General features: G+C 32.1%; 2 protein-coding genes across 2 annotated transcripts; one reads left to right on the top strand and one right to left on the bottom strand.

Moving 5' to 3' along the window:
• On the top strand, positions 1-3,134 carry LOC132045647 (uncharacterized). Its single transcript, XM_059436228.1, has 3 exons — positions 1-281; positions 2,234-2,433; positions 2,569-3,134. The coding sequence occupies exons 1-3, from the start codon at positions 192-194 to the stop codon at positions 2,825-2,827; spliced, it is 549 nt and encodes a 182-aa protein (XP_059292211.1). The 5' UTR covers positions 1-191; the 3' UTR covers positions 2,828-3,134.
• A 3,238-nt stretch (positions 3,135-6,372) lies between these two features.
• LOC132048213 (dof zinc finger protein DOF4.7-like) lies at positions 6,373-7,798 on the bottom strand. The gene is made up of 2 exons (XM_059439122.1): positions 7,175-7,798; positions 6,373-7,126 (listed from the first exon to the last, which is right to left on the bottom strand). Exons 1-2 carry the CDS (start codon positions 7,528-7,530, stop codon positions 6,598-6,600), a joined length of 885 nt encoding a protein of 294 aa, XP_059295105.1. The 5' UTR covers positions 7,531-7,798; the 3' UTR covers positions 6,373-6,597.
• Between the last annotated feature and the right edge of the window lie 5,066 nt (positions 7,799-12,864).

Below are 12,864 nucleotides of genomic sequence, written 5' to 3'. Positions count from 1 at the left end.
TTTGCACCTTTTGCTTCCTCACCAAGTACCCCTAATATTCAAATACTATATGCTTTTGTCTGTGTTTAATTTCTAACTTACGTATACGCATCTTACCTTTTTTTTTTAAAAAAAATAAATAAATAAATAACTTTATAAGTATATTTTCTTTGGGTTGCAGAGAGCAAAAAAATAAAATTGGTATAGGAAAGATGGCTTCAACAGTGTTACTAGTAGTTGTTTTTGTGTTTGATCTGATTGCTTTTGGACTTGCTGTTGCTGCTGAGCAGCGGAGAGCTACTGTTAGTTCTTTTTCTTCTTCTTTTTTGCTCTTTCTTGTATGCCTTTCTTATTCTTTTGTTATTTTTCGTTCAGCTTTCAGTATCATATTATATACAGTACGGTCTTTTGTTTTGGGTTGGTATGTTGAAAAATTGAATAGCTATTTTTAGGGGGTAAATCCTCAACCCTTTGTACACTATGAATAGTAAATATGAAAAACTACAAGAAAGCTTAAAGGAAGTCTAAGATGATTGGATCAAGTGCTACATAGTTACTAGCTTGTTAAATGGATGTTCAATGAAAGACCAATAAGTTGATCTAATAAAATTTTGTAACAAAAGGGAAAGTGTTGAAGGGGTTCTTTTGAATCTTGAACAAGTAGGGTCATGCCCCTCTTGAGACAATTATTGGCCTAGTACATGTGTCTGCTTGTTCTTGTCTACCAAATTATAGTCTTTTTTCATTCAGAAGGCTTGTAAATAAGAAATTTACTATTTTGCAATCCAAACTTCTTGGGTTTGGGGATATCAGTCCTCTATGTATTCTGCTATATAAATGATCTCTTTAAGGCAAATTAGAGCTTCTCTACAAAGTTTTTCTAAGTTTTACACTTACCGCTACCCGGATTTATCTAAGTGTAACAAGTATGCTTCCATTATGTTTTATTGTTCGCAAAGTCCGCATTGATTCCTAGAAATTGTAGGTCTTTTGAGACAAATTCCTTGCATCTGATTGTTGATCTACCTCATTCCCTTTTAGTACCATCAATTGCCAGAGTGTCACATCTATAGATTAGTCTGCATAGGCCGAGGCTTGTCATGATATCAATTATCAGGTCAATATTGTAACCTGAATGAAGGACTTGGTGACTTAGATGCCTTTGGCTATGTTGATCAAATATTTGAAGCTAGAAGCATTATGTAGCACAGTCACATCGTTATATAAGCACGTGAACAGAATTTCAAGTGTGACCAGAGATAATTTCCTATCCAACTTGTGGGGTGTAGGTTTATCCTAAATCAGAAGGAGTATTAGTTATATCCTTAACTCAGCTGATCTAAAAAGGTTGTTTCAATGACTCTTTTAGATTGTACCTTGATGCTTTTTTTGAGATTTGGAAAATGAAATAGGAAAAGTAACTTGTTCAGTCACTCGAAGCAAAAAAGTATCTTGTTCAGTCATGTCGTCATGTAAATAGGTGACTGGCTTAGTAAGTGTGACCAGAGATATTTTCCTCTAAGTACATTTCACCTTGATGTAAAAGATACTATGCATCAAACTTTTTGCAGATTATATAATTGAAATCTGTTCAATTAGTACCTTCATTGTAATATTACGTCTTGCTTAGTGTGTGTGTTGGGAGTTGGAGTTTCTCAAGTACAGGCGATCACAATCTTCTGTTATTAAATCTGTAATCAACCCCAATATTTAAGTCGCTTATGCTCTAGTAGACTTAACCTGTGTTGATTTCCTTGCTCAAATGCTAATGGAGTGGAAGTTGTCTGAACTTGTTAGGAGTTACATGATCTGAGTGTGGTCAAATTTATCGTTAACTTTTCAAGGTTAGAACGGATAGGAACTAATCATGACAGTGTAGTTCTGCAAAGTATGACGACATTATCAAGTGACATGTACTGCAGTAGCTCAGACTTTTATTTGTAGAACTTTGATCGGCATATTCACAATGGAGATGGATTGTAGGGTTCATGCAAGGACAGTCAATAATCATCGTAACAGCCAACTTAGATGGTGGCCTAAGAGGAAAGTTTAGGAGATCTCGGAGCAGTGAGAATAAGTAACAGATAGAAATCTAGATGTGTGCTAAACTGCTAATTGATCAGGTTTAGTTTAATATGAAGGCATTTCTGACTTAGCTCTTTAGGGTATAAGGTCAATGGTTCTATACTTGAAAATAGTTAGTCTTTATAGTATACATTTTCAGTAAATTTAATTTTTGGGTTCTTTATTTCAGGCAACTATCAACAAAGATGCAGAGTATAATTACTGTGTGTATGAATCAGATGTTGCAACTGGCTTGGGTGTGGGTTCATTCTTGTTCCTTTTGGCTAGTCAGCTCCTCATAATGTTTGCAAGTCGATGTTTATGCTGTGGGAGGGCACTCCGACCTGGAAAGTCAAGAAAATGGGCTATTCTCTTATTTATCACCTGCTGGTACGTTTCTCCTTAAACATATGGTTCATGAGCTGCATTTTGTTTCTTGCTAGCCAGAGTAGGGAAATAATGATTTCCGCTGATGGATCTAAGAATCTTATTTGAGTAACAAGTTTACTTTTCTGAACCTTTCAGGGTCACATTCTTTATTGCTGAAGTGTGCTTACTGGCAGCTTCCGTTAGGAATGCCTACCACACGAAGTATAGGACTTACTTGACACAACATCCTCCGTCCTGTGAGGTGTTGAGAAAGGGAGTCTTTGGTGCTGGCGCTGCTTTCATTGTTTTCACTGGCATTGTCTCCGAGCTTTTCTATGTCAGCTACTCCAAGGCCGATGAAGGATCCATTCCTCCTAGAATGGATGGTGGTATAAGGATGAATGCTTTCAGGTGAACCCTTTGAGGAGGAGACTTTGGTTGTACACTCACTAAACTTTGCATTGACCTTGAGAATGTGATTTTTTTTAGAATGTGATATTGGTTATGTGGTATACTAAACCCTATTGGGTTGGTGATTTGACTTCAACAGAATTAGAGATTCTGATTATATGTTGTGACTGATGTGCATCCTTCATCATTGTCCAATATTGCTGAGTAAGGGATATAGATATAGATAGGTATCCTGCTACTTGTAAGTTCTGTTATACAATTTTGTTGAACAGAGTGTTTTTTGGGCCTGATCTACTGTTCCTGTTGTCATTTCCCGTTCTGTACTAGCATATTCATTTTTCTTGACAACCGAGAAATCTAGAGAACTACTTGCACACCGGTTGATAATGGGCTCGCCTCTCTATCCTTCTTTGTCTTCGAAAGGGTTGGACGTGCGCTTGACTCACACATCACACACTGCATTCTTACCACTACACCAAAGCCCTCGCTGCCTGTACTAGCATATTCATTATAAACTAGCTTTCTTGGACTAAACTGGGTTCCCTTGTTTCTGGTTAGGTTTTTCTGTAGGAACAACAGAATAGCAAGCTATTTCTTTGATTTCCCTTTATCTTCTTTTTTGTTTTCTGGTGGATTTCAATCACTTATTTTATGTCCTTTTCTCATTGGGCAGCTTTCTGTTCTTATTTTTTTGCCCAGAATAGGGCCTTCTTGTCAAGGCAAAGTCACCACTCACCAACTTCACCATTAGCAAGTTGGACTTGATATTAGAGGTCATCTTCTTGAAGGGTCTACTAAATTATTTTCCATTATTAACATAATTTGTACGTACATATTTATTTCTAAATTGTTTTTTTAAATAGGGTTGAATTTACTTCCTCTGATATTTATCTCCTAAACAAATAAGAAAATGTCATTGCCCACATATACTTTCTTCTTTATCACTCAAATGAGAAGAGAATACCTGTTGTTATGAGATTGTAGTTGGCCATAGGCTTTATTATGATCAGTCTCAATACCACACGTTAGTCCATGTGCTCTCTTATAAAAGCATTAGACCAACTTTATGTAATATGCCACAAAGGGACCCGTGAACACAGAGTTATATATGTGGATTGTGGCTTCATTAAGCAGGCGTTTGGACGTGCAATTTTATTTCATGATTTCATGTAATGAAATGAAATTCTAAATTATTCAAAAAGGCATGATTTGGGATTCAAATCATGATTTTAAAATTTTTAAATGTAAAACTTGGCCCATAAGTTTATATTTATAAAAAAGACCCATAAATTGGTAGATATTTTTAACAATTACTCCCACCAACCATTTACCAACTTCATTAACTTCTACTAAATTTTATTTATGTTCTAACTGCTACCTAGTCATTGTTACATTACTATTCATGTTAAAGCACTTAAGTTTGATTAATTTATGTTGTATTTTTTAAAAAGACATTCTAGTAGCGTATTAATTTTGTTAAAAACTATGACTTGCTCATTTGGTAAAATTGTATAAGAAATGGGAAAGTTTCGATAGTTTTCATAACTTATGGGGTTTTTATGTCTTTAGGAAAAATACAACCTAAGAAATTGTCCAAACATGATTCATCTCATGGTTTCAAAATCATGTCCAAACTAGCTTTAAATGTACTTTTTTTTTGTGGGGGGACGTGATTGGACTCAAGTTTAAATTCTAGATTCGCACGTTTTAAGCACAACACCCCTTATAGTGCGTTGTGCCATATTCGTTGAAATGTTACACTCTTTTCGTGATATTATTAAGTTGTTTGTTCTAAGGTTGAAGGTATATATAGGACCTTGAAAAAATTCAAGTGTGCAATGTGTTTTCTGAAAGTGGTAATTCATTTTTGTAAGGGATAATTAATCAACACAAAATGTTTTGAAACAAAAGCTACCTAAATAATTTGGGAGAAAACTTGTTAATTCGATATGTGTACCTGTTTGCAGTCTTGTCCTTCTGTCCTTTCACTTATATTCCCTTCACGCAAATGTAGGTAAGTTGTTCCCCCATTTACGTCGGTGTTTATATCAATCATGATATATTTACGTAGGTGTTTATATAATTATATCAATCATGATATATGACGTGTTACAGATATTTTTGTTACTAAATTATATTTAATTAATGTGTATGTTCATCTCAATCTACTACTTTAATAATAATAAAATAGTATAATTAGTAACAAAATCGGATGTAGGTACATATATGGCGATTATGCAAGAGATAATTCAGAGCCCATTTCTCAGGTTCGACTAATCGGAAAGCACAAATTGTTATTCAACCCCCATCAAGTATTTTGGTGGAATTGAATGGATATAATCCTTCCATTTTTTTATCAGGAATCTCAAATTCAAACTTTTAAAATGAAAAAATTTCTTATAGAGAGCGTTTTCTCTTTTAATAAACTTTATGCAAGGCCAAAGCCACTAAGGCAATGGCCTTGGGCTCCCATTTTTATTAAGTTTTATAGTTAATTTGTTCCAAAAATTATTGTGACTTATACTACTTTTATGTAGTTTTAAATATGTAAATTGTTTGTCAAAAACTTAAAGATTGTACGTACGAATTCACGATAAAAATAAGGAAGTTTGACTCTCGAAATCCAAATTGTCTCACATAAATTGAGACAGAGGGAGTACACAATTTTTATATAAAAATGCGAATAACTTTCTTTTAGTCACGTGATTGATTAGCTATATTGTCAGTTGATTTTTCTTAGAATAAATTGATTTGAAAAAATTGTTAACAACTTTGCATGTTCTTGATGATTATAAAACATTAATTAATGATTTCGCATCAAAAAAGCTAGAAAAGTAGACTTTAAATAAAAATATATATCACGGTCTTTCCTTTAAAAAAAAAAAAAAGAATTAGGGTCTCCCTTTGAAGTATGGCTTTAGGCCCTCAATCTTATTGCCGAGACGTACCGGCTTTTACGTAACGCGAATTAGTTGGGACCTCAAATACTGAATGGAAAAAACTGTTAATCAACAACAAAAACAAAATGATTACAAGTAGTAGGGAGCAGGAGGGAGTGACTCCCCAAGCAATTAGACAGATATAGGGAGCAAAAGAAATTTTGGCAAAAATTATTGAAGATATCCATCCAAACAGATTAGACATATTAAGTCCACAAGAAAGAATCTTCCATCACATCTAAATCATCCCACCACTAGCTGGAATAAGACCCCATCAATCTCTTCTATTCTATGTGTACCTCTCAAAATTGACACCCTTCCCTATCGAGAATCCACGGAGGAGTTAATAAACCTACAATACCTGCTTGTTTTCTCATTGACAGTGAAAAGAGAAATGGAAATTGAACATTATAGCATGAAGTTGATTAGAAAAAAGTTTATTTTTAATGTACTGTCAAGTTATCTAAAAGATAACTACAAGTAATCATTCCAAACATGTGAAACATAAGTGTTGAGGGTACCTTGACTTGAGCTAATCCCAACTTTCCCACAGAGGCTGCAAAAGTTAAGATACTAACCCTTAGATCAGTAGGCTAAGATTATTAAGCTCAAAAATAAGCCACGTTTCATGTTACAATTGATTAAAATACACTAATGGTGTCAAGAGATGATATGGCATATACATTTTTGAGGGGAAAAAGGCTAATGGTAACATTAATACTAATTAACAAGACTTGAACAATAGCAAGCATGAAATCTACATAAAACAAAACCTTGAACAGATCAATAATATAGACAAACTCTTCTAATAAGATGGTCATTTCTCATGATCCTCTTATGGTTTGATCTCTAAATCATCCCATTGTATATTGAGATCAGCTGCAGTGCTCAACGTGTCGAATTCGTTCCAATTCCAATAATTACTTGACATATTTTCGTTAACAAGATCATTGCTTGTTTCTGGAATTTTCCATGGCTGATGAGAAAGGACATCATTGCTGCTTGTAATTGGCATGGCTGTAGTTATTGTTGACTCCTCCATTGTACTATCAACTTTCCCCAAATAATACTCATTATAAATATTTGAAGATAATTGAGTAGTACTAAAATTTGGAATTAAAGAACATGGAACACTATCATAAGAGAAAGAAAAATGTGTGCTTCCATCTTGAGGAATTGATAATTTTAAACTTGAAAATATGTCATATGGTAGTGATGATGATGAAGGAAGATTTAGTGTTTCATAGAAAATACCATCATTTTCTTTTTTGATCTCTTCATCCATAGTAGTACTAATAATAGTACTATTTCCTCTTATGTTGACATTTGGCATGGAACTCGTAGTCGTGCTGATTAGAGGACACCTCTGATTGTTTACTTCTAATCTCGTAGTCGTGCTGATTAGAGGACACCTCTGATTGTTTACTTCTAACCTAATATGTTTTCTTTCAGTTATATGATCAACAGGATCAGTCCTCAGCCGCTTATTTTTTCGGCCACCACCTACCGGAACATTACGAAGGGTACCACCTTCAGTCCAATGCCTTTTACAACCTTTACAATAATGGCGAGGCTGTGATTTGTTGTAATTGTTGTAGTAACAAAATTTGGTATTGATTGAGTCACACCTTGGACACTTCAATGGCTCCAGTTTCGGTGGCGGCTGCTGCCTTATCGACGGTGGTTCCGGTAGAGAATTCTGGCTGCTGGAGGTCCAATTATCTAGCCCATGATCATCAATTGAAACCAACTTAGTACTCAACCCCATAATTGATAAACAAATGATTAAAAAAAATCAAGAATCTTGTATGTGATCAACTTAGTGTTGAAATAATTCTAAGTAGTTATTGGCTTTGGATCTTGATGCACTAAGAGATATGAAGATGAAGAGAATTATGGAGTATTATATGATGAATTTTCTATGAGAGAGAGAATATTTGTGAGGAAGGTGATGAGAAATGAGAATGTACTTATCTAAGATTCTCACTAGCAATTTTTTTTTTTTTTTAAATGTGCAAGTGTGTATATACTTGTGGAAGGGTGGTTTACGGCTATCAATCTATCTGTAAATTTAAAATACAATATATTAAGATCTATATATATCTGTAGGTGTATATCATATCACTTGAGAGCAATAGTTGTTTGGTCCCAGAGGAGGGTTTTGATTGATACTTGTGGCGTGTGGGGTGCAGGCTTTGGTGTTAACTATATTAAATTATGACTCTTGAGTTTCTTTTTAGCAGACAGTCTATAACATCCCTTCCATTATTTTGTTGTTTCATCTTACAATTATTTATTTCAAATGATCAAGATCAAGGCACGGATGTTTAAGAAATATTTACATAATTAAATTACAGAAAAGGCAATTAGAGGTAACTTTATTAATAAGCATTGATAAATAACCTAAAGTAAAAAATAAATAATATGTTATAATATGTTAAATTACACTTATAATATTTAAAAAATTATATACTATAAGTATGTAGAACTTAAATCCTTATCATAAAGTTACCTTACTAAATAGAAGGTTAAAGAAAACGGTAATTTGAATTTTTTTTCAAATTAAAAGATACTCTTATAATACACTCTTTCATCGCAATTACCCTCCTCCTTTTTTTCCTTCTAATTGTAACACTAAAAGAACCAATTCATTTATCGATATCCATATGTTTTCTCGTTCTATATAATTGTATTTAGTACACGTCTTCTGATCAAATTCACATACTATGTCTAAGATAAGTTAAAGACATGACTATTAATTGTATTCAATTCACAAGCTATTCAAATTCGTGCGTGATAATATTTCCATCACAATTATACTAGTGGGTGCCAAGTAAGAAATTTAACTAAATATGTTCAATAATTAATTTATACAAATATATATATATATATATATATATATATATATATATAAAATAACTTATATATATAATATAATTTTTCGAAGAAATGTGTCCAACAGATCAACTTCGCCTAAAGAAATTTTGCCCCAAGTGAGAAGCATGCAAGGTAATAAGACTGAATGATCAATCAATTCTCAAATACTTACCTCGTAAATAAGTTTAAATAGAGTATGTGGAAGAATATGTACCGTCGATAGTGCGTCCTTTTGGTCTGGTAAGAGAGAAGTTCCATTCCATATACTAAATTTGTATGTAAAAAAAAGACCCATGTGTGACATATGGATTATTCACTTGGTCATGTGGTCAATTAGCAATTAATAGAAAAAGTAAAGGGAAACCAACAAACATATATAGGGGAACAAGAAGATGCATACAAAATGATACCACCGTCCTAGGTCTCTCATATTCCCTTAAATTACACATACAGTGGTTTTTCCAGTCAATTTCGTATCATTATTTTAGTGAATGAAAGGGAATGGTCGGTTATGAATTGACTCACCTTGTGAAATTGTGATGCTATTAAGAGGTTGAGATTTAGATGTAGATTGTGGACATATATTAGTGTTTCTCTAGGCTTTTAGGTCGGCATACAATTGTAGAAAATGCGTATGGTAAAAAACTAATCACTAAGTATATAATTAAATATGAAAACCTTTCTGTCAGTTAATTAGATGGAAGAATTTTTGGAGAAAATCAGGTTTCAAATTCTCATAAACTGCATGATTATATAGCCAAAGGGAATAGGCTCGAGGCATTTTATCTACCCTTTCCCACCCTAAAAGCAAGAATACCTTACGTTCTTGAACCGATAACCATCTTTCGACTAACCTATCCTCTTCCGTCCCTCGGAAGCAATAAGGAGTAGTACAGGAATATGTGACATGTTGAATAATCTTTAGGTCGAATCATGCTCTTTCCATGGGGTCGTTTGGTTCACAAAACCAGTTATCCGGCCATTAGTTTGTTTATGAATAAATAATGAAAGAACTATTATGTTGCGATTAATACACACGTTCAATGCTCAACTATGGCTATTAATTTAAACATTAGCCGATTAAAAAAAAGTCAACCCGATATACAAAAGTATTCCGCGTTAACAGGGTCAGGACTGCATCCCAAAGAGTGCGATGTAGACAACCTACCCTAATGCAAGGATTAATGACTACTTCCAGGTCCGTGTTATACCGTCAACACTGTAATTTCTTATACATCAAACCAGTTTAATAACATCCATTATTTTCAACGGTATGATGATGAATGCATTGGCTGCAAACCTGCAACAATCCAATTGTAGAAAGTCAGCGGTAGTGTCAAATATGTCTCGCTCTGGTCATTTCTTGATACTAAGGTACATAAACGTATAGTAACATGGCTTCTCATATATAGCAAAGCAATATTCTAGGTTTCTACTTTAACTTCAAGAAGCATATGGCAAACCCATAGTCCTTTTTTTTGTGTGGAGCAAATCTATTCGTTTGTTCCTTTTCGAAGATATTCGATAAAATTGAGACGAAAGAGAACATTTAATTGATTGTATAGAACATGCATCCAAAAACGGGAGGTCATTGCTAGTATTTGTTTACCCATTTTAATTAGAACAAAATATTACTAACTTTATTGATTGTTCACACTGACGGACCGTTAGCTCGGTCCGAGAATATTGAATAAACGAGATATGCAAATCTATTTTTACTTTTATCTCATTTTGTGGCATTTTTCCTTTCTTTTTCTTCCACTTTGTATATTTACTTGCCTATTAAAATTCTGAGTATTAAAAACTTTACACCAGTTACAATATTGACAATAATCACTATAACTATTATATATACCAATAAAGACTTATTAATTTTCTGGAAAATAATTAACACTTAGTAACTGAAAGCGTAAGATAAGGCTTATAATTGGCACATCAAAATCTTTATTGCTATTATTAATTTGCTTCTACATTAATTACAAATTATAATCATTATACCTATAAATTACCATGCAGAAAACTTCTCTTCCTTTACTGTTGTCTCTTCTCATATTCACATCTCACAAACTTAAAATTTTGCAAAACTTTTTTAGTTTACGCGTGCGGCCTCGAAGTTTCTATCATCGTGTTGCCTCCTTACATGAAGTTTCTATCATCGTGTTGCCTCCTTACATGCAATATATCCTTATATATATATAATAAAGATACTAAAAGTCATAAAAAAAGTTGTAGTATCCTATATTGACAAAATCAAGCAATATATATATATATAAAAAAGTTGAATATATGTTATTTGAATTACGTATCTTGCAGCTTGTGTTGTAGATTAAAAGAAAAAAAAAAGAAAAAAAAAGAGCAAGGCCAAGCAGTGATTGGGAGATACTCAAATAATTAATAAGGTAAATTAGTGAAATTCTAATTCTAATTGACGTTTCCTTAAAAAACATCAAAAAAGTAAAATGAGTTAAACAAAAAATATTTACTAAAAAATAAAAAATAGAAATTCTTCATTTAAATAGAAAATCAAATTTCTACTTCGTTTTATCTTAAACATATAAAATTTTTTTTTACTATTACTAATGGAAGAGCCAAATTTAAGAGTAAAAAAAATCCTTTATATTACCAACTCTTCTAAAAGTAGATAAAAAGATTATGTTTACTAAAATAAATATACTTATATATATATATATTAAAAAATAACATTAATTTTTTCAGATATCAAATGAAGATCAAATAATGAATAAGATAAATTAGTCAAATTATAATTCTAATTCGCGTTTAAAAAACCATGCAAAAGACAAACATGAAAAGTAAAATGAGTTAAACTATTTACAAAAAATTAAAAAAATAGATCAAATAAAAAATTAATTTCTATAATTAGAATTATCCTATTTAATTAAGTATTTTTACACTTTTAAATTAATCGAATTAAAATTGAAAGTATCCGTCGATGCTTAAATATTGCTATTATTTTATCTCAAAGAGAAGAAAATAGTTTTCTTTTAAACAAATTTAGTCAAATTACCTATTTTTATTAATCGTAGAACGAGCTATATATATATATATATACTACATAGATTTTCTGTTGGGAAGATATGCATCTTATATGATACTAAAAGTTGTGTTGAATATATGTTATTTGAATTACGTTTGTGTTGTAGATTTAAAAAAAAAAAAAAAAAAAAAAGAGCAAGAGAGAGCAAGGACGAAGCAGTGATTGGGAGATCGCAGGAGGAAGTAGGATTTAAGAAGAAAAAATTACACGAAAGACTCTAGCAGTCTATGAAAATGGTCGTGTAATAAATCCTTGCGATCAAGAGTTGTGTAATAAATCCTTGGCTGTTATGCTAAGCTACTGGCTATTGACTAATCGTCTTACTGTTTATCGTCTATTTAGATAAGAAGTTACTGTAATTGATTACTTTTACTATGAATGGCACTTTCTAGCTAAATTTAAACACAGGAGGAGTTATTGTCAGTCTCCTACTCATATACATCAATCATGCATTTATCAATTAAATACCATGCCCGCATCTGTTATGAAAGTCTCACGTATTTTTCTGCATAACTTTCATAACTATTCATGTCATCTCTCTCTGCCATTCTTTTTATGAAGCTGCGAGTCGAATTTCAAAAGAAATGAGCAAATATTTTGGGTTTTCACTAAAGCTTTTAGTATAACTATGATAATTTTGAGGATGTAAATTATGAAATCATTGAAGTTTAACTATCTAATGAAAAGAAAAGAAAAGTTACGCACTTATACACGTATAATAAATGTACAAAGGAAAAACCATGTTATTTAATTTGTAAAACACGGAATTATAATCTTGCCTTTCTTGACATTCAATTTTGAGAAAAAATAAAAAATTATAGTTTCACCTTGTACAAAAATCAACTAATTCTAGAAGACTAAATATCTTAAGTGATGAAAGAATAGAAAAGTATATAAATTAAGTGTTAATAATAAAATTAATGGATTAAAACTTAATCTATTTGGATTTTGAAGACTAGAAAGAATATTTAACATATTTCAGTTTATATTATTTAGAATAGAACAGGATTAATAAATTTAATGATCATTTTATCACCGGGCGAAACACGGACAAGTTCACTAGTATTGAATAAACGAGATATTTTTTGATGATACTCAATGGCTAGCAAGATCAATTTGAAGTCAATTATTGCATTCCTTATAAATTGAATTTCATATGTACGTCAACTA

This window comes from Lycium ferocissimum, chromosome 2 (genome assembly GCF_029784015.1).
Source record: "Lycium ferocissimum isolate CSIRO_LF1 chromosome 2, AGI_CSIRO_Lferr_CH_V1, whole genome shotgun sequence".
Lineage (NCBI taxonomy): Eukaryota > Viridiplantae > Streptophyta > Magnoliopsida > Solanales > Solanaceae > Lycium > Lycium ferocissimum.
This window is presented reverse-complemented; position numbering and strand designations above follow the sequence as displayed.

What these genes read in the sequence shown, in the direction of transcription:
- LOC132045647 (XM_059436228.1), top strand. Translation starts at nt 192, where the DNA reads ATGGCTTCAACAGTGTTACTAGTAGTTGTTTTTGTGTTTGATCTGATT. An exon ending in CTGAGCAGCGGAGAGCTACT is followed by an intron (nt 282 to 2,233) that starts GTTAGTTCTTTT and finishes TCTTTATTTCAG; the next exon opens with GCAACTATCAACAAAGATGC. An exon ending in CTCTTATTTATCACCTGCTG is followed by an intron (nt 2,434 to 2,568) that starts GTACGTTTCTCC and finishes TGAACCTTTCAG; the next exon opens with GGTCACATTCTTTATTGCTG.
- LOC132048213 (XM_059439122.1), bottom strand. Translation starts at nt 7,530, where the DNA reads ATGGGGTTGAGTACTAAGTTGGTTTCAATTGATGATCATGGGCTAGAT. An exon ending in TTAGAAGTAAACAATCAGAG is followed by an intron (nt 7,127 to 7,174) that starts GTGTCCTCTAAT and finishes AAACAATCAGAG; the next exon opens with GTGTCCTCTAATCAGCACGA.